Source organism: Salmo salar, chromosome ssa11 (assembly GCF_905237065.1).
Source record: "Salmo salar chromosome ssa11, Ssal_v3.1, whole genome shotgun sequence".
NCBI lineage: Eukaryota > Metazoa > Chordata > Actinopteri > Salmoniformes > Salmonidae > Salmo > Salmo salar.
The window spans coordinates 35,324,506-35,351,404 of record NC_059452.1 but is presented as its reverse complement, the minus strand read 5'-3'; the positions used below and the strand labels follow the sequence as shown (position 1 = coordinate 35,351,404).

The following is a 26,899-nucleotide window of genomic DNA, read 5'->3' as shown; positions in this document are numbered from 1 at the left end:
GTTTCAACACACACACTTACACACACACTCTACAGAGCACATCTTGAGTAGTTTAGAGACAGTCCTCAGCAACATAGGAAGAGAGAGTGGAAAAAAGGTGTGTGTGTGTGAGTAGTACGTTTATAGTTTTTTTATGTGGTGTGAGTGTTGAGGACAGTGTGTGTGTATGTGTGTGTGTGCGTGTGTGTGTGTGTATGAGTGTGTGTGACAGAGTGCTGGCGTGTGATGGCTCTTTTGCATTAGTACTTGTTCAGACGGGAGAGTTGGAGGCAGTTCTTTTGTAGGACTCGCAGGGAATGGCAAACTACACGGTAACCCTGGAAACCTATCTCTAATGACAATGGCTGAGGTGAGAAACATCTTGTCTTATTTCTTTTCCACATTCTTCTCCTCTTTTCTCTCCTTTCGCCAAATCTTGCTACATGCTCCTGAGGTAGAAATTAGAAAAACGTGTATCGTTGTAGCGCTCTCGTTTCCCAGCGTTTGCTGATGCCGTCATTATTCATGTTTATTCACAGAATACGCCTGGTTTGCATTCAGTAACTTCTAGATCATTTCTCATCTCTTTTTTCCACGTGAATCATTTGGTGATTGATGTATGCGTCCTGGCCGGGCTGTGTCCATGCTTGCTGAGGGAGGTAGATGTTGTCCTTACCTGCCATAAGACGCTGCTTACTTACTGCGGCAACTCCCTTAAAACAAAAGGAGGAACTTTAAAGCAGCCAACCAGGCAGGAAGTTGTTTTAACCTGACAATATGACTACAGGCCCTCCTCTGTTATATATTCTATTATATTCCAACTCGGGGCTAGTTATCCACATGTTTCTATTCTATTCCAACTCAGGGCTAGTTATCCACATGTTTCTATTCTATTCCAACTCAGGGCTAGTTATCCACATGTTTCTATTCTATTCCAACTCAGGGCTAGTTATCCACGTTTCTATTCTATTCCAACTCAGGGCTAGTTATCCACATGTTTCTATTCTATTCCAACTCAGGGCTAGTTATCCACATGTTTCTATTCTATTCCAACTCAGGGCTAGTTATCCACATGTTTCTATTCTATTCCAACTCAGGGCTAGTTATCCACATGTTTCTATTATATTCCAACTCGGGGCTAGTTATCCACATGTTTCTATTATATTCCAACTCGGGGCTAGTTATCCACATGTTTCTATTCTATTCCAACTCAGGGCTAGTTATCCACATGTTTCTATTCTATTCCAACTCAGGGCTAGTTATCCACATGTTTCTATTCTATTCCAACTCAGGGCTAGTTATCCACATGTTTCTATTATATTCCAACTCAGGGCTAGTTATCCACATGTTTCTATTCTATTCCAACTCAGGGCTAGTTATCCACATGTTTCTATTCTATTCCAACTCAGGGCTAGTTATCCACATGTTTCTATTCTATTCCAACTCAGGGCTAGTTATCCACATGTTTCTATTATATTCCAACTCAGGGCTAGTTATCCACATGTTTCTATTCTATTCCAACTCAGGGCTAGTTATCCACATGGTTCTATTATATTCTAACTCAATATTTACATTTTAGTAATTTAGCAAATGCTCTTACCCAGACCAACTTACAGTAGTGAGTGCATACATTTTCGTACATTTTCATACTGGTCCCCCGTTGGAATCGAACCCATGACCCGCAACTAAGCCACATGGGACCTGTGTGTATTTGTCTAAGCTATTCTATTCCATTTGAACGAATTGCTGATTTATACAGATGCTTCTATTCCTTTCCAAGTTAGTGCTGGTTTATACAGACGTTTCCATTCTGTTCTATTCTAACTGGGTGCTGCTTGGAATTTGGTCTATCCCAGTGGAGGGTTTATTTAGTGGTCCTGTCATTTGTTTCATTACTACTGTGTGTTTCCCAGCACTCTCTCTACCTTAGTCTGTTGCTGTGTAGCCCTGTATAGAAGACTGCTAAGGCATGCTTGCTTTAGCCCCGTCTGCCTCTCTATGTGTGCTGGCTTCTGGCCACTCACTAGTGGAATGTAATTTAAGAGCAGCCTAATGTTTTGTTGCAGCCATAATGTAACAATTAGCACAAGTGTCTGTGTGGTGCTGTTAGGAGCAAACACTTACTCTCTTTCTCTCTGTCTCTCTGTGTTTGTCGGTGTGAACAACACACCACAACCACATCTTGTTCTGCAGAGTGTGTGTGTGTGTTGTGTTCTGACCTTTAAATCTAGGTGACAGGTATTTAATGGAATCTTGATTATATTAACTTCTTTCAGGTGAATATAGAACTAAAAACAGAGGTCCTTCAAGCTTCTCGGCAGATTTAATACCGTCTTTGTTATTGACTCACATGGCCTTGCTTGGTGTTTTTCTGTCTCCTCGTTGTTTTTGTGATAGAGAATTAACTCTCCAATAGACTTCTTTAACACAAAATATGTCCCATCTGATCCAAGACTGGTTTGTACAGTAACAGCATTGTATCATTACCACAGTTCTTTGTGATGAACATAATTTTTGTTGGCCTGTTTATTGTATTTAAGTTAATATTGCTAATTTTAATATTCAAATGTATGTTGTACCCAGAATTCAGCATGTTGCTGTCACTGGTACAGTGTTCTGTTGAACTTGAGTTGTTTTTGTTATAAAACATGTTTAAAACATGTTATTAACACATAGTTGTTACTAGCATAATTATACAACAAATGTATTAGATCAACTTGTAAAGTGACAGTTAAGTGCTACCACATTTACATATCAATTACAGTGGCACGTCCTTTCATTTACCTGTTTTGGTAACAGTTTTTTACCTGTCATATCTGATGTAAATCGAGGAAAATAACTTCATAATACAACTCACTCAGGACACAAAAGCTATGAGAATCCTTTGGCTGTTAGAAATGTTTGACACTACTTTAAATAGAGAAGAATGGGTTATTCATTAAAAACATCACTGCTCTAAATGATATTGAAGCCACGACATAGAAGCATATACCATTTTTGATTACAGGTGACAGTTTTAATACTCGCCACTGCATCCTGTATCAAAAGGTTGGCTGCTCCTCATTAAAGTCCCCTAGAGCACGTCATTACTCTCTTTTTGTTTAGAAAGGTTTCCTGCACAAGCTTCCAACTTACCTAACTTTGTTGTTAAAGTTGTTGTTAAAGTATAAAACATGAGATACAGGGTTGGTTAACTCTTGAGGTTCCTCGGGTCTCCACTGAACTAGGTAAAGCCGCTTTTAGTTTTAAAGCACCTCATTGCTGGAACCAAGTACAAAATATATTACAATTGGATGTTCTGGTGCCGTTCTGGGGACCTTCTTATTGAGGAATGTAACTGTTTTTCTTGAATATTTGTGTTGTGGTGTATTTTAATTACTTGTTTTGCATTGTATCTGATTTTGATTTGATTGTGTCTTATGAATTGTATATGCAGGGCTCCCTAGTGAAAGAGACCCTGGTCTCAATGGTGACTCCCTGTTTAAATAAAGGTAAAACAAATAATAAAAAATATCAAATTAATGTGCTTGAATAAAACTGCTGAATACTGTACAACTATCAGGTAGACACAGGTAGATGCTTCCAGTCTACAGAATAAGATGTTTGGATGTGCATTAATAAGGCATGTATGCAAACAGACATAGTTTCTAAACAGAGTTCATATCTAATCATTACAAAACAAAGCCAACCAAGTTACTCTCCATGGTATTTGAAAATGCCTTTTATTTCCTTGACATGTTCAGTGGAACCATTGAAAACAGATTTCTGGTTCTGTGTTAGTGAGCTGGCTGTTGACTTATCTCTCTCTGAACTGGCTCCACCTCACCCTCTGAACTGAGTGGGATGATAATGTGACTCTCTGTGTAGCTCTCCTTCTCTCTGTGTGTCTCTTTCTCTCTGTGTCTCTTTGTATTTCTCTGTTTCTCTCTTCCTCTCGCTGTGTCTCTTTCTCTGTCTCTCTGTGTCTCTCTTTCTCTCTCTCTCTCTCTGTATCTCCCTGTGTCTCTCTCTCTATTCCTTCTTTGTCTCTCAGACTCTATTTCTTTCTCCCTCTCTTCCCTTGGTTCCCATTCTCCTTAATCTCTCTCTCTCTCTCTCTCTCTCTCTCTCTCTCTCTCTCTCTCTCGCTCTCTCTCTCTCTCTCTGGGTGTGAGTGTGAGTGTGTGTCTCAGTGCTGTAGGGCCCCAGGGCAGAACAGAGCAGGGCTGGGCTCCTCTGAGCGGGGCTGCTGTGTGTGTGTGTGTGTGTGTGTGTGTGTGTGTGTGTGTGTGTGTGTGTGTGTGTGTGTGTGTGTGTGTGTGTGTGTGTGTGTGTGTGTGTGTGTGTGTGTGTGTGCAGCGGTTGCAGCCTGCCAGCCCAGTCAGCTTCATTAGCTTCATGATGGTCCGTCAGCGAGGGGCTTCTGCTGCAGCCTGCACCCCCTCCAGCCAGTCCCAGGGCGTGATCCGCCCCTCTGCGCCCCAGCCTACCCCCCTCCTACAGCCCCCTTGAGCCCCTCTCCACCCCAGCCCTGCGCTGCCACCGAGAGGCTTGTGAGGATTTGTCAGCCAGATGTGACAAGATTGTCAAGAGGCAGGCGAGAGAGAGAGGGGAGATATGATATTAATCAGAGCGTAGCTGGGAGCTAAACTCTCTCCGACGCAGTGTACTAACATGTTCCTCTCATTTACTATACACTCCCTCCCTCGCTCTCTCTCTCTCTCTCTCTCTCTCTCTCTCTCTCTCTCTCTCTCTCGCTGTCTCTCTCTCCTCTCCTCTAACGGATGGCTAGAACTGCTGGGGAGCCAGTAATAAAAGTTGTGGCTTTTCTTTTTCTTCATCTGTGGTTTGTGTTTTTTACGTAGACGAGGCTAACTTTTTGTTTTCAGGTGTTGTGTTGAAACTGGCGGTGTGTGTGTGCTTGCATGTGTGTGTGTGCTTGCATGTGTGTGTGTGTGTGTGTGTGTGTGTGTGTGTGTGTGTGTGTGTGTGTGTGTGTGTGTGTGTGTGTGTATGTGTGTGCTTGCATGTGTGTGTGTGTTTGCTCTGTTGATTGATTGCTGAATTAGGAGGAATAATGAGTTTTTCACGCTGTCTTTGGTCTCCATTGACTCCTAATAGGCTAAAGCACAGCCTGTCACTACTTGCACAAGCAGAGCCTTAGCTTCTCATGCTTTGCTCTCGCATTTCACTCTCAGGACAGGAGTTCAAACTCTCACTTTTCATCTTTGAACCTATTTTTAAAGCAGAATCCTGTAAAAAAATAAAAAACTTTTATTTCAGTCCAAAATGGGGCTATTGGATTTTAAACCAAGTGAGTTGTGTGTCAGATAGAAAGGCTGGTGAACATGTCTAGGAGATGTCCTTTAACTGGGTGACTTTCCCAGTTTTCCCAGTCACTTTGTGATATAGGGTCATTCCTTTAATAAAAACACTCCATGGAAATACTACTGCTATTTTTATTTTAGAGGGGATGACGTACGTGTTCAAGTTCACACTGGGTCGTGTTACATACATAACAGCTTTATATCAGTCTGTTTTAAGTAGCTCAACACTTGTCATCAATTAGCTTAGCGTTATAACTGCCACACAGCCGTACATGTGTTTCAGTGGCGTATGATTTATGAATGTGGCCATGTTCTGTGCATGTGTAACACACACTCACACACACTGAGATGTTCAGAAGCAGGAAGTCCTCTGTCTGTGAACCATTAGCTCCTGGTTTTAGCTCCTGGTTTTAGCCACTGGTTTTAGCTCCTGGTTTTAGCTCCTGGTTTTAGCCACTGGTTTTATCTCCTGGTTTTAGCTCCTGGTTTTAGCTCCTGGTTTTAGCCACTGGTTTTTAGCTCCTGGTTTTTAGCTCCTGGTTTTTATCTCCTGGTTTTATCTCCTGGTTTTATCTCCTGGTTTTTGACCACTTGTTTTAATGCTGCAGGTATTTTTATTTTTTTTACACGCAGCGACCTCCTAGACTGCTGTATTCCTAAATCCTATTTCCTGTAGCTGCGCCGTGCTAGTCTGTCTGGTTTTATTAGAGGAATTCTGCAGGACTTTCTTAGTTCCTGGTACTACCAGGCTGCTCTGTATTTTGGCTGCAGTTTTGGCCTGGAATGAAGATATGAGGAAAATGTGTGTCAGTGTTTGTTACAGATGGTTTCACTGTGCTATATCTTGGGTTTTTATAGATTATTTTGCACCATATAAATAAACGTGATAGATTAGAACAATGTTTCTATCTTATCTGAATAAATGTCTTTCAAATTAAAAGTGTCTTATTTGATGCAGATAGGTGATGTGGTTTATCTACTTTTTATGGTGTCATGCATTAAATGATATGAAGAGATTTGAACAGAAACAATTCACTCATTTTTAGCAGAAGTTTTGCTTAATTGTTTTGCCTAACACTCTGCATTTCTATTACCGAACACATAGATTGTTTAATGTTAACTTGTAACTTTAAAAACAATTCTGCACATTTGAGATAAAAAATAAATAATCCTACATACTATGGGTCTACAATGGGCATTAGGTATGTGTGCCTTATCACTTTTGAAATGGGAGAGGGAGAGAGAGATCCTCCATAAATATACTACATACATATACTGAGTGTACAAAACATTAGGAACACTGCTCTTTCCATGACATAGACTGACCAGGTAAAAGCTACAGTATGATCCCTTATTTATGTCGCTTCAATCAGTGTAGATGAAGGGAAGGAGACAGGTTAAAGAAGAGCCTTTGAACAGGGTATGGTAGGCACACCGGTTTGAGTGTGTCAAGAACTACAACGCTGCTGGATTTTTCACGCTCAACCGTTTCCCGTGTGTATCATGAGTGGTCCACCACACAAAGGAATTGAGGTTGTTCTGAGGGCAAAAGGTGGTGCAACTCAATATCAGGAAAGTTCCTAATGTTTAGTACACTCAGTTCCTTGCCAGCCAGTTGAATTTCTTATCCCATTCCATTCCAGTCTTTACCATCTTGGCACAGGCACAGCTAGTTTCACATTGTGTGGCAATCTGCACCAATCCTCTCCTAATTGATTTGCTTTCCACTAAATGATTCCAACGTGGCCCAGTCAATACACACTGTCACACCCCACAGCTGTTCCCTTCCCTCCCGTCTTGCTCTGAACCACTGACTGCTGTTGACTCTATAAACCAAACCAGTGTGGATATTATGGACATATGGCAGGATTTATTTTACGAGCCGGAGAGGAACAATTTAAATGTTTCTGTCAGGGATGTTATGGCTGTGACGCAGAAGTGACTGGAGACCATTTCTGAGTCCCTAGATTGTGCACTACTTTTGAACAGGGCCCTAGATCGTGCACTACTTTTGAACCGGGCCCTGTACACTACATTAGGAATAAGGTTCCACTAGGCCCTAGTGACTAGGGACATAGACCCTGAACTCCCAGACACTGAATATAGTGAATAACTGACATACTGGAGGATTGATTTAACACTCTGGCCTGCATGGGTCTGAATATAGTGAATAACTGACATACTGGATGATTTAACACTCTGGCCTGCATGGGTCTGAATATAGTGAATAACTGACATACTGGAGGATTTAACACTCTGGCCTGCATGGGTCTGAATATAGTGAATAACTGACATACTGGAGGATTTAACACTCTGGCCTGCATGGGTCTGAATATAGTGAATAACTGACATACTGGAGGATTTAACACTCTGGCCTGCATGGGTCTGAATATAGTGAATAACTGACATACTGGATGATTTAACACTCTGGCCTGCATGGGTCTGAATATAGTGAATAACTGACATACTGGATGATTTAACACTCTGGCCTGCATGGGTCTGAATATAGTGAATAACTGACATACTGGAGGATTTAACACTCTGGCCTGCATGGGTCTGAATATAGTGAATAACTGACATACTGGAGGATTTAACACTCTGGCCTGCATGGGTCTGAATATAGTGAATAACTGACATACTGGAGGATTTAACACTCTGGCCTGCATGGGTCTGAATATAGTGAATAACTGACATACTGGAGGATTTAACACTCTGGCCTGCATGGGTCTGAATATAGTGAATAACTGACATACTGGAGGATTTAACACTCTGGCCTGCATGGGTCTGAATATAGTGAATAACTGACATACTGGAGGATTTAACACTCTGGCCTGCATGGGTCTTTATAGGAAGTTTTGTTTTATTTGCCCTGAATCACTGTCAATGAAACATGATGAAATGAAACCTCCATTAAACCTCTATGAAGTGTACAGCATGTTGGGAGACTTGTTCCTCACACTAAGAAACCGTTTGCGAGAGCAAAATAATGTTTTTTTAAATAGAATAGCAACTCCAATAATGTACTATTCCATCTGATTAAATAGTTCTTGTAAGTTTGCTCACGCAAAGTATTTCTTAGCTTGATGATTTATGATATGTTCTCTGTGATTCTGCTCAACCATATCCTCCCCTCTGTGGGTTTGAGTCAGTGTGTGGAGAGGTATTTTCCACACACACACACACACACACACACATACGCACACACACACGCACGCACACACACACACACACACACACACACCGACAGACCCATGTTATCACCCAGGTTTGGGGTGTCATGGTATGCTGCTGCTGCTTTCTCAGCCTTTCTCAGCCTCACCCTATTCTCACCCTACTCTCACCCTACCTGACTCAGATAAGCAGATTTTAATTGAGAGAGAGACATAATGACATTTGAAATGTCTCTATTATTTTGGAACTTGTTAGTAATATTTACTGTTCACTTTTTATTGTTTATTTCCCTTTTGTTTATCCATTTCCCTTGCTTTGGCAATATTAACATATGTTTCCAATGCCAATAAAGCCCCTTGAATTAGACAGAGAGAGAGAAAACAAGTCACCCCCACACATAATACCCCATAATGACAAAGCAAAAACAGGTTTTTTGAAATGTTTGCTAATTTACAAAAAACAACAACAGAAATTTCACATTTACATAAGTATTCATACCCTTTACGCAGTACTTTATTGAAGCACCTTTTTGTAGCGATTACAGCCTTGAGTCTTCTTTGGTATGACGAGTGGCCCACACCATTCCAGATCCTCTCTAGCTCTGTCAGGTTGGATGGGGAGCGTTGCTGCACGGCTATTGTCTGGTCTCTCCAGAGATGTTCGATCAGGTTCAAGTCCGGGCTCTGGCTGGGCCACTCAAGGACATTCAGAGACTTGCTCCCGACGCCACTCCTGCGTTGTCTGTGTGCTTAAGGTTGTTGTCCTGTTGGAAGGCAAACCTTCACCCCAGTCTGAATTTCCTGAGGTCTGTACTTTGCTCCGATCATCTCTGCCTCGATTCTGACTAGTCTCCCAGTCCCTGCCACTGAGAAACATCCCCACAGCATGATGCTGCCACCATCATGCTTCACCGTAGGGATGGTGCCAGGTTTCCTCCAGATATGACGCTGGCATTCAGGCCAAAGAGTTCAATCTTGGTTTCATCCAGAGAATCTTGTTTCTCATGGTCTGAAAGTATTTGGGTGCCTTTTGGCAAACTCCAAGCGGCCTGTCATGTGCCTTTTACTAAGGAGTGGCTTCTGTCTGGCCACTCTACCATAAAGGCCTGATTGGTGGAGTACTGCAGAGATGGTTGTCCTTCTGGAAGGTTCTCCCATCTCCACAGAGAAACTCTAGAGCTCTGTCAGAGTGACCATCAGGTTCTTAGTCACCTCCCTGACCAAGGCCCTTTCCCCCCGATTGTTCAGTTTGGCTGGGCGGTCAGCTCTAGGAAGAGTCTTGGTAGTTCCAAACATCTTCCATTTAAGAATAATAGAGGCACCTGTGTTCAATGCTGCAGAAATGTTTTGGTACCCTTCCCCAGATCTGTCTCGGTGCTCTCCGGACAATTCCTTCCACCTCATGGCTTAGTTTTTGCTCTGACATGCACTGTCAACTGTGGGACCTTATCTAGACAGGTGTGTGCCTTTCTAAATCATGTCCAATCAATTGAATTTACCATAGGTGGACTCCAATCAAGTTGTAGAAACATCTCAAGGATGATCAATGGAAACAGGATGCACCTGAGCTTAATTTTGAGTCTCATTTCAAAGGGTCTGAATACTTATTTAAATAAGGTATTTCTGTTTTTTATTTTTATTACATTTGCTATATTTTGTAAAAGATGTTTTCGCTTCGTCATTATGGGGTATTGTGTGTAGATTGCTGAGAAAAAAAAGATTTAATCAATTTTAGAACAAGGCTGTAATGTAACAAAATGTGGAAAAAGTCAAGGGGTCTGAATAATTTCCAAAGGCACAGTAGTTGCTGGTTTGGCCAATAAAGACAGAGACATTTGCATAGTTTTATTTTGTTTACGAATGTGGAGAGAAACACCAAATCTCCACCTGGGGGAGAGAAAAGGAGCCAACCCCACGTAGAGAGAGAGATTGAAAATGAGAAAGGAAAAAAAAGGGAGAAAGACAAAAGCACCTAGAGAAAGGGGAGAGGGAGAGGGGGAGGGAACGATCTACTGGGCCCAGCCTGTGGCCCAGTAGATCCAGGTGCTGAGTGACAGCATTAACACCAGCATGAAGACAGAGACAGCAGATGAGGAGAGTTTCCATTCCACTTTCTGGTGGTCTTCCTTCCTTTCTGCATTCTCAATGATTACGTGAAGACTAATAGTGTGGTCTATAGGGTTGAAAAATTCCGGTTACCAGTCTCTACAATTTTGGACGGAAATCTTCCCTTACGGTATTTCTGAAAAACAAGTAGACACTGTAGGGTTGCAAAATTCTGGGAAAATTCCTAGGTTCTCCAGAATTCGAAGTTGTAATATTCCTTGAATTGCAAGGGAATAACCATGAATCAAGATTTCTGGGAGTCTTGGGAATTTAGGGAAAGTTACCAGATTTCAGCAATCCTGCACAGTGTTTTGATTGTCAGAAATATTGTGTAAGGAAATATTCCATCCCAAGTTGTAGAGACTGGTGTTAATGGTAGTTTATGGAGATTTGTCATTAAAGTGTTAATTGGTGTTATCCTGATATTGTGGACTGTGGAAGACGAACGATCCATTTGTGAATAAAAACATACTCCCAATTCCTGTCCGAATCAAGGTTATCATAAATGCATAACTAAATAAAAGCCTCTGTGATCATGACATTGACCAAGTATTCAGAAATCAAACTGAATAACCAATAAATCATGACACTTTGATTGTGACTATATCACCCTTGATCTAACAACTCATTAACTCTACCAGAGTCCGTCTGTCCGTCTGTTATTCCGTTCGGTCATGGTCACAGCAGCAGACTTAGCCAGCCCAGCGCTGGTCTGTCTGTCCGTTCGGTCATGGTCATGGCAGCAGACTTAGCCAGCCCAGCGCTGGTCTGTCTGTCTGTCCGTTCGGTCATGATCATGGCAGCAGACTTAGCCAGCCCAGCGCTGGTCTGTCTGTCCGTTCGGTCATGATCGTGGCAGCAGACTTAGCCAGCCCAGCACTGGTCTGTCTGTCTGTCTGTCTGTCCGTTCGGTCATGATCATGGCAGCAGACTTAGCCAGCCCAGCACTGGTCTGTCTGTCCGTTCAGTCATGGTCACAGCAGTAGACTTAGCCAGCCCAGCGCTGGTCTGTCTGTCCGTTCGGTCATGGTCACAGCAGCAGACTTAGTCAGCCCAGCGCTGGTCTGTCTGTCTGTCCGTTCGGTCATGATCATGGCAGCAGACTTAGCCAGCCCAGCGCTGGTCTGTCTGTCTGTCTGTCCGTTCGGTCATGATCATGGCAGCCAGCCCAGCGCTGGTCTGTCTGTCCGTTCAGTCATGATCATGGCAGCAGACTTAGCCAGCCCAGCGCTGGTCTGTCTGTCCGTTCGGTCATGATCATGGCAGCAGACTTAGCCAGCCCAGCGCTGGTCTGTCTGTCCGTTCGGTCATGATCATGGCAGCAGACTTAGCCAGCCCAGCGCTGGTCTGTCTGTCCGTTCGGTCATGGTCATAGCAGCAGACTTAGCCAGCCCAGCGGTGGTCTGAGAAAGTGACCGTTTTTTTTCTTAATCTCAGGGACTAATGATAAACTGAATAGCTAATTAAGACAAACGAACGACAGGGAGGACTGAGCGGAGCAATGCCTGCTGTGTGTGCTTCTGTGTGTGTGCACAAGTGTGTGTGCCCTTTGATTGTCCAGAGGAACAGATTGAGTTGTACACTAGAGGAAACATCAAAGGGCTGTGTGTGTGTGTGTGTGTGTGTGTGTGCACGCATTTGTGTCTGTGCAGTTGTCTGTCTTTGTGTATGTGCAGGCGTGCCTTTGTTCGTTTGAGTGTGTGCGAGCACATAAATCTGTGTGTGCCTGTGTGTGATGGGATTAGTGTAATTGGGCCGTGTTGGTTGGGCCCTGTAATGATGGGATTATTGTGGTCGGAGGTGACCGAGAGGTTCTTCCACATCACCTCAGTCCCACAGGAGAAGATCAGCTGAAGAGGAGGAGAGAGAGACAGAGGAGACGGAGGAGAGGGAGACGGAGGAGAGGAGGATAGGGGGATGGAGGAGACGGGAGGAGAGGATAAAAGACAGAGACAGAGAAGGAATGAAATGGAAAGAGAGGACAGAGAACAGGAAGTATGCATTGGAGCGTTAATCGGCAGCATTTCATTCCAGAAAGTTGTCGTCTCCCATCTGTCCATGTTCACTCCCCGTTGTACATCTGAAATAACTGAGATGACTGAGTAGTTCACGCACGTTTTACCCAGTTTCCTCCATTTTATTCTAGCATATCCTGTCCTGTCAACTGAAGGGAAGAGAACAAGGGGACATATTTTTGGAATGGAACCCAGCCCTGCTAATGAACCAGTGGGAGGAGTTGACTGTGTGATTAATTAAGAGAGAGAGAGACAGTCCACATTCCAGCCCTGCTAACGAACCAGTTGACTGTGTGATTAATTAAGAGAGAGAGAGACAGTCCACATTCCAGTCCTGCTAACGAACCAGTGGATGGAGTTGACTGTGTGATTAATTAAGAGAGAGAGAGACAGTCCACATTCCAGCCCTGCTAACGAACCAGTGGAAGGAGTTGACTGTGTGATGAATTAAGAGAGAGAGAGAGACAGTCCACATTCCAGCCCTGCTAACGAACCAGTGGGAGGAGTTGACTGTGTGATTAATTAAGAGAGAGAGAGACAGTCCACATTCCAGCCCTGCTAACGAACCAGTGGGAGGAGTTGACTGTGTGATGAATTAAGAGAGAGAGAGACAGTCCACATTCCAGCCCTGCTAACGAACCAGTGGGAGGAGTTGACTGTGTGATGAATTAAGAGAGAGAGAGTCTCCTCCTCCCCCCTGTTGAGGGGGTTAGTGCTACAGCAGCAGTAATTGCTAACCATTAAGCATGCTACTCATGTATGCTAACACATGTTGTTGATACATTATAGATGGCAGGGGAGAGAGGTGCTAGCCAGCACGGGGGGGTAGCATGTAGTGCTAACACAGGTCGCTTTGATCACAAATCTGATGACTCTTCTCAAGGGATGCTAGTTAGTCATCGGCTAGTAAATGGCATGCATACTGTTCTTGTTGATGTTACAGAAACCCTGTTTGTTGTTGTGATTTAGACACTTATTTTCTGACACATAAAATGTTGATTCTTACTGTCAGGTGAAACGGAATCTAATTAATCACTTTCACAACATCTTCTCAATGCAATCTAATGAGCATCAACACACACACGTACACACACACACACACACACACACACACACACTTTTGAATATAAAACCTACATCCCTGGAATACAATATGCTTTGTTCAAAGAATGAAAGTGTGTGAAGTGTTGTTTTGGGCCTCTGATTGACTCTGGTCTGGAGAGCTGTGATTGACTCAGTGTTGTGTAGTGGTGGTCTGGAGAGCTGTGATTGACTCAGTGTTGTGTAGTGGTGGTCTGGAGAGCTGTGATTGACTCAGTGTTGTGTAGTGGTGGTCTGGAGAGCTGTGATTGACTCAGTGTTGTGTAGTGGTGGTCTGGAGAGGTGTGATTGACTCAGTGTTGTGTAGTGGTGGTCTGGAGAGCTGTGATTGACTCAGTGTTGTGTAGTGGTGGTCTGGAGAGGTGTGATTGACTCAGTGTTGTGTAGTGGTGGTCTGGAGAGCTGTGATTGACTCAGTGTTGTGTAGTGGTGGTCTGGAGAGCTGTGATTGACTCAGTGTTGTGTAGTGGTGGTCTGGAGAGCTGTGATTGACTCAGTGTTGTGTAGTGGTGGTCTGGAGAGGTGTGATTGACTCAGTGTTGTGTAGTGGTGGTCTGGAGAGCTTTGATTGACTCAGTGTTGTGTAGTGGTGGTCTGGAGAGGTGTGATTGACTCAGTGTTGTGTAGTGGTGTTCTGGAGAGCTGTGATTGACTCAGTGTTGTGTAGTGGTGGTCTGGAGAGGTGTGATTGACTCAGTGTTGTGTAGTGGTGGTCTGGAGAGCTGTGATTGACTCAGTGTTGTGTAGTGGTGGTCTGGAGAGCTGTGATTGACTCAGTGTTGTGTAGTGGTGGTCTGGCGAGCTCTGTTTCAGCCCAGTCACTCTACTGCTCTCTCTCACCCCAACCACTTAACACAGCACTGTACAGCGAGCAGGAAACACAAAGCATCAGATAGCATCACACACTACACACACACACACACACACACACACACACACACACACACACACACACACACACACACACACACACACACACACACACACACACACACACACACACACACACACACACACACAGGGCAACAGCACTAGTAACATCAGTGACTAGAATCTCTCACACACACACTCGCTGCTGAGTGCTTGTCCTGAGATATAAGGACCATTAGTGGGAAACAGAGGTCGCATCCCAAATTACACCTTATTTCCAATGGGCCCTGGTCAAAAGTAGTGCACTATAAAGGGAATACGGTGCCATTTGGGCCACAACGAGAGACAGAGGCATCATCTTGTGTTGTGTAAAGGGTCTTATGGCCAGAATATGATTGGCTGACATGGAGTTGGTGGGTTAGGTGTGGAGGACACCTTTTTGGTGCTGTAGATGATCCTAGCATGGGGAGAACAGGGCAGGCCTGTTGTAGATGATCCTAGCATGGGGACAACAGGGCAGGCCTGTTGTAGATGATCCTAGCATGGGGAGAACAGGGCAGGCCTGTTGTAGATGATCCTAGCATGGGGAGAACAGGGCAGGCCTGTTGTAGATGATCCTAGCATGGGGAGAACAGGGCAGGCCTGTTGTAGATGATCCTAGCATGGGGAGAACAGGGTAGGCCTGTTGTAGATGATCCTAGCATGGGGAGAACAGGGCAGGCCTGTTGTAGATGATCCTAGCATGGGGAGAACAGGGCAGGCCTGTTGTAGATGATCCTAGCATGGGGAGAACAGGGCAGGCCTGTTGTAGATGATCCTAGCATCATGGGGAGAACAGGGCAGGCCTGTTGTAGATGATCCTAGCATCATGGGGAGAACAGGGCAGGCCTGTTGTAGATGATCCTAGCATGGGGAGAACAGGGCAGGCCTGCTGTAGATTTTTTTTCACCTTTATTTAACCAGGTAGGCAAGTTGAGAACAAGTTCTCATTTACAACTGCGACCTGGCCAAGATAAAGCAAAGCAGTTCGACACATACAGCAACACAGAGTTACACATGGAATAAACAAACATACAGTAAAAAAAGTCTATATGCAATGTGTGCAAATGAGGTAAGATAAGGGAGGTAAGGCAATAAATAGGCCATAGTGGCGAAATAATTACAATATACCAATTAAACACTGGAGTTATAGATGTGCAGAAGATGAATGTGCAAGTAGAGACACTGGGGTGCAAAGGAGCAAGATAAATAAATAAATACAGTATGGGGATGAGGTAGTTGGATGGGCTATGTACAGGTGCAATGATCTGTTAGCTGCTCTGACAGCTGGTGCTTAAAGCTAGTGGGGGAGATATGAGTCTCCAGCTTCAGTGATTTTTTTTGTAGTTCTTTCCAGTCATTGGCAGCAGAAAACTGGAAGGAGAGGCGACCAAAGTAGGAATTGGCTTTGGGGGTGACCAGTGAGATATACCTGCTGGAGCGCGTCCTACGGGTGGGTGCTGCTATGGTGACCAGTGAGCTGAGATAAGGCGGGGCTTTACCTAGCAAGACTTGTAGATGACCTGGAGCCAGTGGGTTTGGCGACGAGTATGAAGCGAGGGCCAGCCAACGAGAGCGTACAGGTCGCAGTGGTGAGTAGTATATGGGGCATTGGTGACAAAACGGATGGCACTGTGATAGACTGCTTCCAATTTGTTGAGTAGAGTGTTGGAGGCTATTTTGTAGATGACATCACCGAAATCGAGGATTGGTAGGATTGTCAGTTTTACAAGGATATGTTTGGCAGCATGAGTGAAGGATGCTTTGTTGCGAAATAGGAAGCCAATTCTAGATTTAATTTTGGATTGGAGATGCTTAATGTGAGTCTGGAAGGAGAGTTTACAGTCTAGCCAGACACCTAGGTATTTGTAGTTGTCCACATATTCTAAGTCAGAACCATCCAGAGTAGTGATGCTGGACGGGCAGGCAGGTGCGGCCAGTGATCGGTTGAAAAGCATGCATTTAGTTTTACTTGCATTTAAGAGCAGTTGGAGGCCATGGAAGCAGAGTTGTATGGCATTGAAGCTCGTCTGGAGGTTAGTTAACACAGTGTCCAAAGAAGGGCCAGAAGTATACAGAATGGTGTCGTCTGCGTAGAGGTGGATCAGAGAATCACCAGCAGCAAGAGTGACATCATTGATGTATACAGAGAAGGGAGTCGGCCTGAGAATTGAACCCTGTGGCACCCCCATAGAGACTGCCAGAGGTCCGGACAACAGGCCCTCCAATTTGACACACTGAACTCTATCAGAGAAGTAGTTGGTGAACCAGGCGAGGCAGTCATTTGACAAAACAAGGCTGTTGAGTCTGCCGATAAGAATGTGGTGATTGACAGAGTCAAAAGCCTTGGCCAGGTCGATGAATACGGCTGCACAGCAATGTCTCTTATCGATGGCGGTTATGATATCATTTAGGACCTTGAGCGTGGCTGAGGTGTACCCATGACCAGCTCTGAAACCAGATTGCATAGCGGAGAAGGTACGGTGGGATTCGAAATGGTCGGTAATCTGTTTGTTAACTTGGTGTTCGAAGACCTTAGAAAGGCAGAGTAGGATAGATATAGGTCTGTAGCAGTTTGGGTCTAGAATGTCTCCCCCTTTGAAGAGGGGGATGATCGCGGCATCTTTCCAATCTTTGGGAATCTCAGATGATACGAAAGAGAGGTTGAACAGGCTAGTAATAGGTGTTGCAACAATTTCTGCAGATCATTTTAGAAAGAGAGGGTCCAGATTGTCAAGCCTGGCTGATTTGTAGGGGTCCAGATTTTGCAGCTCTTTCAGAACATCAGCTATCTGGATTTGGGTAAAGGAGAAATGGGGGAGGTTTGGGCGAGTTGCTGTAGGGGGTGCAGGGCAGTTTACCAAGGTAGGGGTAGCCAGGTGGAAAGCATGGCCAGCCGTAAAATAATGTTTATTGAAATTCTCAATTATAGTGGATTTATCAGAGGTGATAGAGTTTCCTATCCTCAGTGTAGTGGGCAGCTGGGAGGAGGTGCTCTTATTCTCCATTGACTTTAGAGTGTCCCAGAACATTTTTGAGTTTGTGCTACAGGATGCAAATTTATTTTTGAAAAAGCTAGCCTTTGCTTTCCTAACTGCCTGTGTATATTGGTTCCTCACTTCCCTGAAAAATTGCATATCACGGGGGTTATTCGATGCTAATGCAGTACGCCACAGGATGTTTTTGTGCTGGTCAAGGGCAGTCAGGTCTGGAGTGAAGCAAGGGCTATATCTGTTCCTAGTTCTACATTTTTTGAATGGGGCATGCTTATTTCAAATGGTGAGGAAGGCACTTTTAAAGAATAACCAGGCATCTCTACTGACGGGATGAGGTCAATATCCTTCCAGGATACCCGGGCCAGGTCGATTAGAAAGGCCTGCTCGCTGAAGTGTTTTAGGGAGCGTTTGACTGTGATGAGGGGTGGTCGTTTGACCGCAGACCCATTACAGATGCAGGCAATGAGGCAGTGATCGCTGAGATCTTGGTTGAAAACAGCAGAGGTGTATTTGGAGGGAAAGTTGGTTAGGATGATCTCTACGAGGGTGCCTGTGTTTACGTATTTGGTGTTGTACCTGGTAGGTTCATTGATAATTTGTGTGAGATTGAGGGCATCAAGCTTAGATTGTAGGATGGCTGGGGTGTTAAGCATGTCCCAGTTTAGGTCACCTAGCAGCACGAGCTTTGAAGATAAATGGGGGGCAATCAATTCACATATGGTGTCCATGGCACAGCTGGGGGGCAGAGGGTGGTCTATAGCAAGCGGCAACGGTGAGAGACTTGTTTCTGGAAAGGTGGATTTTTAAAAGTAGAAGCTTGAATTGTTTGGGTACAGACCTGGATAGTAAGACAGAACTCTGCAGTTTATCTCTGCAGTAGATTGTATCTCCGCCCCCTTTGGCAGTTCTATCTTGTTGGAAAATGTTAGTGATGGAAATCTCAGGGTTTTTGGTGGTCTTCCTAAGCCAGGATTCAGACACTGCTAGGACATCCGGGTTGGCAGAGTGTGCTAAAGCAGTGAATAAAACAAACTTAAGGAGGAGGCTTCTAATGTTAACATGCATGAAACCAAGGCTTTTACGATTACAGAAGTCAACAAATGAGAGCACCTGGGGAATAGGAGTGGAGCTAGGCACTGCAGGGACTGGATTAACCTCTACATCACCGGAGGAACAGAGGAGGAGTAGGATAAGGGTACGGCTAACGGCTATAAGAACTGGTCGTCTAGTACATTCAGAAACAGAGAGTAAAAGGAGCAGGTTTCTGGGCGCAATAGAATAGATTCGAGGCAAAATGTACAGACAAAGGTATGCTAGGATGTGAATACATTGGAGGTAAACCTTGGCATTGTGTGATGATGAGAGAGACTCTAGAAAAAAAATTCTACCTTTATTTAACTAGGCAAGTCAGTTAAGAACAAATTCTTATTTTCAATGACAGCCTAGGAACAGTGGGTTAACTGCCTGTTCAGGGGCAGAACGACATATTTGTACCTTGTTAGCTCGGAGATTTGAACTTGCAAACTTTCAGTTACTAGTCCAAGGCTCTAACCACTCGGCTACTCTGCCGCCCCATTTAAACCAGTTGACGTCACCGCATGTGTGGGAGGTGGAACTAAAGGGTTGGCTAAGCCATATTGAGCAGGACTCGAGGCTCCACAGTGAAATAAGACAATAATCACTAACCAGGACAGTGGTGGACAAGGCGTATTGATATTCGGGAGAGGCATGCGTAGCCGAGTGGTCATAGGAGTCCAGTGAGTAGTTAGGCTGGCTGGAGACACGGCGATTCAGACAGCTAGCAGGCCGGGGCTAGCAAGTTAGCAGAATGGCCTTAGATGGACGTTGCGATGGAGGCAGTCTGTTATAGCTTCCTCGTGCAGTTACGTCGAATAGACCAGTCGTGATGGAGTATTTGGGTTCTGTGTAGCAAAGCGGTTCAGTCAATTGGCAAAATAAGTATAGTGGCCCAAGAAATTGGCCGATGGATCTCTTCAGCTAACAGTCCAATATGCTCTAGACAGCTAGTTGGCCACGGCTAGCAGGCTAGCAGATGGGCATTCAGGGGATGTCGCGACGTAGGAGCCAGTTGAATAACCCCCTCGTGCAGATTACGTCGGTAGTCCAGTTGTGAAGGAGCTCCGTACCGGCAGTAAAAGGGGTCCGGGCCAATTGGCAAAATAGGTATTGTAGAGTGGCTGATGGACCTCTTCAGCTAGTCGGGAGATGGGCCTAGCATGGGCTAGCTCCAGGCTAATTGGTGCTTGCTTCAAGACAGAGGCGTTAGCCGGGAGTAGCCACTCGGATTGCAGCTAGCTAGCTGCGATGATCCAGGTGAAAAGGTTCAGAGCTTGCGATAGGAATCCGGGGATATGGAGAGAAAATAGGTCTGGTATGCTCTGGTTTGAATCGCGTTGTGCAAATTGGCGAGAGTTTTCCGAGCTAAAGGTTAGCTGATGACCATTAGCAGTGGTTAGCTGACTACTAGCTAGGAGCAAGTTAGCTGGCTAGCTTCTGTTGGGGGATTCCGGTTCCGAAGTAAAGAAAAATACTTTAGAAAATGCAGATCCACACCACATTGGGTGAGGCGGGTTGCAGAAGAGTATTTTGAAGTTGAGGCTTAGAAAAATATAAAAAATTATACGTGAAGAAAAATATAGAAAAAGATATATACATGGGACACAACAGGACAAAGATGTCTGACTGCTACGCCATCTTGGATCTATAATGATCCTAGCATGGGGAGAACAGGGCAGGCCTGCTGTAGATGATCCTAGCATGGGGAGAACAGGCCCGCAGCACTGCTGTGTGTCTGTGTGTTAGTGTGAGAAGCTTGCCTGATCTCTCTCACATGCACTGCTCATCCCAGGGCAGGGATGATTTATTCACAATGGGAGAACAGATGACTGCAGGCAATCTCTGTCTCTGTCTCTGCAGCTATACATCCAGAAGAGAGAGAGGTGTAAGGCTGTGCATTTATTAATGTACAAAAGATAACTCCCTCCCTGTGAAACATAGTGGATCTGTTTCCCCCAGCTCTAAGTGGGAAGAGAAGCTGTTTCTGTTGGTTGTGGCTGGATGTGTATTTCACTGTAGAAGTGAATGATAGGAAGTGTTATCCATGTGATCAAACTGCATATTGTTTTCTTCTCCTGATTAATCTATTGTTATACTTTCCCTTTCTCCTGAGTTCAGCTGTGTTTTATGTCAGTGTTTCTCAACTGGCAACTTCAGTTTGAGAAAGAACCTCGAACAGTTCTAGTCCTGCACACTTGATTCAACTAACTAAAGGACTTTATGATTAGTTGAGTTGTTGAATCAGGTGTGCTAGTGAGTGGCTTGAACACAAATGTGTGTTGTTAGTGGTACTTGAAAATCGAAGTTGAGTTAACACTGTTTTATTTTGTTCTGTGTGGCTCTATAATGGAACCCAGTGTTTCCTTTACTTCCTCACCTCCAGACCGTAGTCAGGGCGGCTCAGGGGAGCCTTCACTTGCTAGCTCCAAGGCCAGAGAAATGTACAGATGCTCTGGGGTAATTCCCACATTTGGAGATCTTATCTGCTGCTAATGACAAGTTAGTCTGGAATTCCACTGAAGTAGTTGACATTTATTAAACTTGTACACCATGTGAGGTAGTCTGAATGACTAAATAAAATAGCAGGCTAATGGAGCAAAAAGAGCGTGGCTCACAGTTCCCCTACATCTCCTCCACACAACATTTGCATCAAAAACAAAAGTTAACTTACTACATTACCCACAATGCACTTCAGTGTTTTAAAGCTATACCCCTACTTTACCCACACCAGGTATTCCGATCATTCCATTTGCGAATCCTGCCTCATATAGCTTCTAAATGTTTCTGGACCTTCTGAACTTCTGTGTCTCTCTGCCAGGCGATCTGCTGCACCTTGGTGAACTGTACCTGTGATAGTTTCAAACCTGGGAAACTGAAGAAAAGACTGTGTGAGCAGTGCAAGCATGGATGGGTAGCGCACGGTAAGCACAGATTCATTTGTTACTTTACTTAGTGTACATTTCTATCAGGGGGTGGGAATGGGGGTGGGGGGGTAGGTGTGTCATTATTCATGTTTGTGTGTGTGTGTGTGGGGGGGGGGGGCTGTTTTCTATATTCGTGTGTGTGTGGGTTCGGCTGTGTTTTCTCTACTCACTCCTGTGCGTTCTCCACCCCTCCGTCTTCCTGCAGCTCTGAGCAAGCTGAAGCTGCACCACATGTACCAGGGCAGCCAGGTGGAGATCGTCCACTCCAACGTGGTCTTTGACATCTGCAGCCTGATGCTCTACGGGACCCAGGCAATCCCGGTCAGACTAAAGATCCTGCTGGACCGGCTGTTCAGTGTCCTGAAACAGGAGGAGGTCATCCAGATCCTCAATGCATTGGACTGGACCCTACAGGACTACATCCGAGGATACGTCCTACAGGTGGGGGGGGCTCTTCTTTCTTACTTTAGTACGACGAGAGGGGAGAGAAAGGAGGACAGAAGAGAGGAGGAGAGAGAGGAACACAGGAGAGAGGGGGAGAAACAAAGCTTCTCTATAGGAACGCTCCTTTTCTCCTCATCCTCCCCTCTGGATGTCTCCAGACTGATGGAGGGGAGATTTGTAAATATTATTTAGTTCCATGATTTCCCTCTCAAACTTGAGCTAGGCTGAACCACCCGGCACACAGTCAGTGTCAGCCAGCCGCTGCTCACTTCGATTAGTCCGTCATCAACTATTCAGCTTTCTCTCTGCATTTAATGTTAGCTCCTCTAATGGTGAACACAGAGTCAGAATCCTCGACAGGCAGAGCCAAGCGAATGCTGTGTGATGAAATATTGATCATGGTTACTGTATGAAGAGGCCGCGGTCTGACTTTCACAGACACCACAACTCCTATGTAATTACTACTGGGCCGGGCGGAGGAACCTCATTCTCCTCTCTCCTTCCTCTCTGATCTCACTCCACCCTGACGTGCGTGCATGTGTGTGTGTGTGCGTGCGTGCGCATTCGTGTGTGTGTGTTCGTTCATTTGTATGTGTGTGCACATGTCCTCTCTGATGCTGATGGAGAGAGGGAAAATCCACGTGATTTAAATGAAGAGAAATGACAGGCAAGATGAAAGGCAGCGCTGTAATGAGGACTCCCTCCTCTCTGCATTAACTTTACAACTGAACCCTTTACTAAGACGCTCTGGGGTGAAGTTCCCCTAAGTACAGATCTAGGATCAACTTCCACTCCCCAATCCTCACCTTAGCCATTAGTGGGGAAAATGCTCATTTGACCCAAGATCAGTGTCTAAAAGCAAGTTCACTCTACACCTGTTTAGACACAGTCAGTCTGTGTTTTAGATGACTTCATATCGTCCTTGGTGTGTGAATATACAGGAATAGAGCCTAATAGAGATGTATAATGCTAATGATGAAATGCTCTCTCTCTCTTTCTCTCTGCATATCAATCGCTTTCTCGCTCTCTCACTCTCTTTCCCCCCCTCCCCGCTCTTCACCCACCCCCTCTCCTTTCCTCCCTCTCCCCCCATCTCCCTCCCCCACACCCTCAACTTTCCTCTCCCTCCCGCACACCCTCTCCTTTCCTCCCCCTCCCCGCTCTCCCTCTCCCTCCCTCACACCCTCTCCAGGACATAGCAGGGAAGGTGTTGGACCGCTGGGCCATCATGACGTTCGAGGAGGAGATTGCTACTCTGCAGCAGTTCCTCCGCTTCGGGGAGACCAAGTCCATTGTGGAGCTGATGGCGCTACAGGACAAGGAGGGCCAGGCCGTGCTGGTCCCCAGCACCCGCACCAACTCAGACATCCGCACCTTCATCGAGCGCAGCACCCCGCGCACTGCCACCACCAACAACATCCTGACCCCCAAGGTGGAGAAACTGAGCTCATCCAAAGCGCACCACTTTGAGAACTTTATTAATAGTATGGCGTTTATGCTACCATTTCAATTGTTGGGCTCCGTGCCAGCGCCTCTCCTGGGGTCGCCACCGGGGGCGCTGCAGCAGCAGCAAGGGGGGCAGATGGAGCAGGGGCAGAGACGGGGGGACGAGAACCCCAACGCCCTCCCCCTCCCCGGGCCGCCTCCCACCGAGAGCAGCCTGGTGGGCTCTAGCTCCGCCTCATTCACCTCTGACCTGGACAGGGGTGGAGAAAACCCTATGGACGGACTCTCGGCCACGCCCAAGATGGAGGCTGAGGACTTCCCCACCAGTGACAACTACTCAGACGGCCGCTCCACACCCTGCACCCCCTCCATGATGAACTCTGACTTTACCCAGATGTCCCCGGATAGCAAGCTCCAACGCTCCATGGACCGGAACGGGGGAGGCGGGGGAGGAAGTCTCAAGAAGGGGCGTGTGTACTGCAGTGCGTGTGACAAGACCTTCTACGACAAGGGCACGCTGAAAATCCACTACAACGCTGTGCACCTGAAGATCAAGCACAAGTGCACCATCGACGGCTGCAACATGGTGTTCAGCTCGCTGCGCAGCCGCAACCGCCACAGCGCCAACCCCAACCCACGCCTGCACATGCCCATGAACCGCAACAACCGCGACAAGGACCTGCGAGGCAGCGGGAGCCTTTCGGCCGACGAAGACTCCGAAGCAAGCGACAAACCGCGGTCTGAGTACCCCCACTCATCCATCCCGGTGTCCCTGACCTCATCCCCCGACAGCCAGAAGTCGGTTGCCAGCTACATGGTGAGCCATGTGGACTCCACCACCAGCAGCACCAAGCTGCACCACAGCAGCTCCTTCCCCAGCATGGGGCACCTGGGCCACGGCATCCTCTTCCCCAACCTGAAGACAGTGCAGCCTGTGCTGCCTTTCTACCGGAGCCTGGTGACCCCTGCCGAGCTGGCCAACAGCCCCGGCCAACACCTCCCATCCCTCCCCGTCCTCTCCTCCTCGCTTCCCCTCAAACCTACCTCCATCACCGCCCCAGACGCCTGCGGTGCCATCATCGACCCTGTGCCCAAGAAGAAGTCGCGGAAGTCGAGCATGCCCATCAAGATCGAGAAGGAAGCGGTAGAGAGGGAGGGAGGGATGGGGGAGGACAGCAGTTCAGAGGACATGAGCCCTATACAAGGCAGGGACAAGGAGGAGTGTGAGAGAGGGTTAGGAGGAGGGGGGGATTTGTGTACGAGACAGATGGGTGTAGAGAGGGAGAGGGAAAGAGAGGAGAGAGGAGTCATCCTAGCTGGGGAGAGAGGAGAGAGGGAGGGGGTGAAGCGGCCAAGGTCCCACAGCCCAGAGAGAGAGATGTGTGGAAGCAGGGAACAAGAGGAGGACAAAGACGAAAAAGAAGAGGGATCCCGGCAGGCAGAGACAGGTATGATCACCTGCGCCTCATCCCCCTATGATGGAAAACTCAACCACAGAGAGAACCACAGCCTCTCTCTGAGCAGAGACCACACAGAGACAGAGGGAGAGGAGGGCGACCAACCAACCTCCCAGCACCAAGACAAGCCGTGCGACGACATGGACCACCGACTGACCAACGGTGGTTTGTTCAGACTAGGCGACAGAGGGAAGGATGGACCAGAGGGCTGTATGGAAGACTACACCGACTCTAGCCTCCTGCAGTCTCGTATGGACTCTGAGGGGCCACTGGACAGGGATGACCTTCCACACCACTGTGAGATCTGCAGCAAGACGTTCAACAACCAGTACAGTGTGAAGATGCACTACCGCAACGTGCACCTGAAGGAGATGCACATGTGCACGGTGGCTGGCTGCAACGCTGCCTTCCCCTCCCGCAGGAGCAGAGACAGGTGAGAGAGAACAAACACACATCAGTCAGTTAATAGTCTGTCATTTAGTTGTATAGTCTGTCAGTGATTTATGAAAGGGATTTGTCATTCTCTAGCACAATATAGGATATTTAAGCATATGATGTCAGAGGTTTTGTTGAAGTGATATGGTTAGTATGTCTTTTCAAATGATGTAATAAAACCACACCAAACTGGCAGCAACCACAAATACGTCAGTTACAGACTTATTTAACTGAGATGAATGGTCAATTAAAGATAGAACAATTGCTAAAGGTACCTTTGAAAAAACACCAACCAAGAAACAACCTTTCCTACATTTTGTTTCTTCCAGGCACAGCTCCAACCTCAACCTCCACCACAAGCTGTTGACCAAAGACCTGTATAGCCCATCACCCCGCTCCCTATACTCCCCAGCCTCCCTCTGCAGGGACAAAGACCCTGTCAGCCTGGACTACCACCAGGACCTGAGAGACCTCCAGAGGGACAGAGAGCTCCAGAGAGACCCAGGCAGCCAGACGTCCGTCATCTTCAGAGGACACAACCGCATGGGCCTGGTCTTCCCCATGAGCAAGATGGCCGACGAAAGGACAGGGGAGAATGCAGGAGAGGAGCTGGGAGGAGGAGGAGGGGTGGAGGAGGGGACGGTACTGGACCTAAGTACGTCATTGTCTGTACCTCCTCATGGGGGCGGCAGCGCCCGTTCCTCCTGGGACTCGGATGGGGCAGGCAGCGAGGAAGGGGAGGGGCTAGAGGAGGAGCCTCTGCCAATGGAGGAGGACAGCGATGGGGAGAGCTGCGATGGGATTGGTCTAGGAGGCCCCAGTGGGGAAGGATTAGGTTCGGGCGGGGAGAGGACCCTGGGCTGTATGGGGGGAGGACAGGTGGGGCCGCAGGGGGGTGGAGGTGGCTCACCCATTACCTGCCACGTGTGCCAGAAGGTATACAGCAACAAGGGGACGTTCAGAGCCCACTACAAGACTGTCCACCTGCGCCTGCTGCACAAGTGTAAAGTCCCAGGCTGTGACACCACATTCTCGTCAGTACGGAGCCGCAATCGACACAGCCAGAACCCCAACCTGCACCGCAACCTGACTGGCAGTGGTGGCGGCACCACTCTAGACCAGGAGTAGGTCCTTGCCCGAGCTTCAGCTCACACAGACCCTGATTCACTCTCACTGTATTCTTTAGTGTTTGTTTATTTGACACCAGAACAGGCTTGCAGGTTCGCACTTTTTGAAAAAAATCCATTGTTTTTTGGGGGGGCAATGTCTGTAGTGAGCTTGGGATTGTGGAATCCAGCTGCATTTTTCTTTGTTATGGCAGATTGTATCTGCTTTTATTGTGCAAATGTTACAGGACAGTATATCTCCCTGAATGTTGAGTGGATTTCTCCAGGTATATCAAGTTCAGCAAACCTCAAATTGTTCTGAGGTACACATGAAGACCTTCTGCATTCCATTCCTTGGACACTCATATTAGGCTAATTATGTTTCCTTTCCCCTGCCAACATTTTTGAAATATATTCTTTTAAATTGA

At 46.4% G+C, this 26,899-nt stretch overlaps 1 protein-coding gene across 2 annotated transcripts; it reads left to right on the top strand.

Moving 5' to 3' along the window:
* On the top strand, positions 1 to 26,899 carry LOC106591559 (zinc finger protein basonuclin-1). Of its 2 annotated transcripts, none has more exons than XM_045689439.1 (5): positions 1 to 349; positions 21,478 to 21,580; positions 21,789 to 22,024; positions 23,220 to 25,363; positions 25,695 to 26,899. In XM_045689439.1, exons 1-5 carry the CDS (start codon positions 335 to 337, stop codon positions 26,491 to 26,493), a joined length of 3,297 nt encoding a protein of 1,098 aa, XP_045545395.1. In that variant the 5' UTR covers positions 1 to 334; the 3' UTR covers positions 26,494 to 26,899. The 2 variants fall into 2 exon arrangements, with proteins under 2 accessions (XP_045545395.1, XP_045545396.1); XM_045689440.1 differs by having other exon boundaries at positions 24 to 107.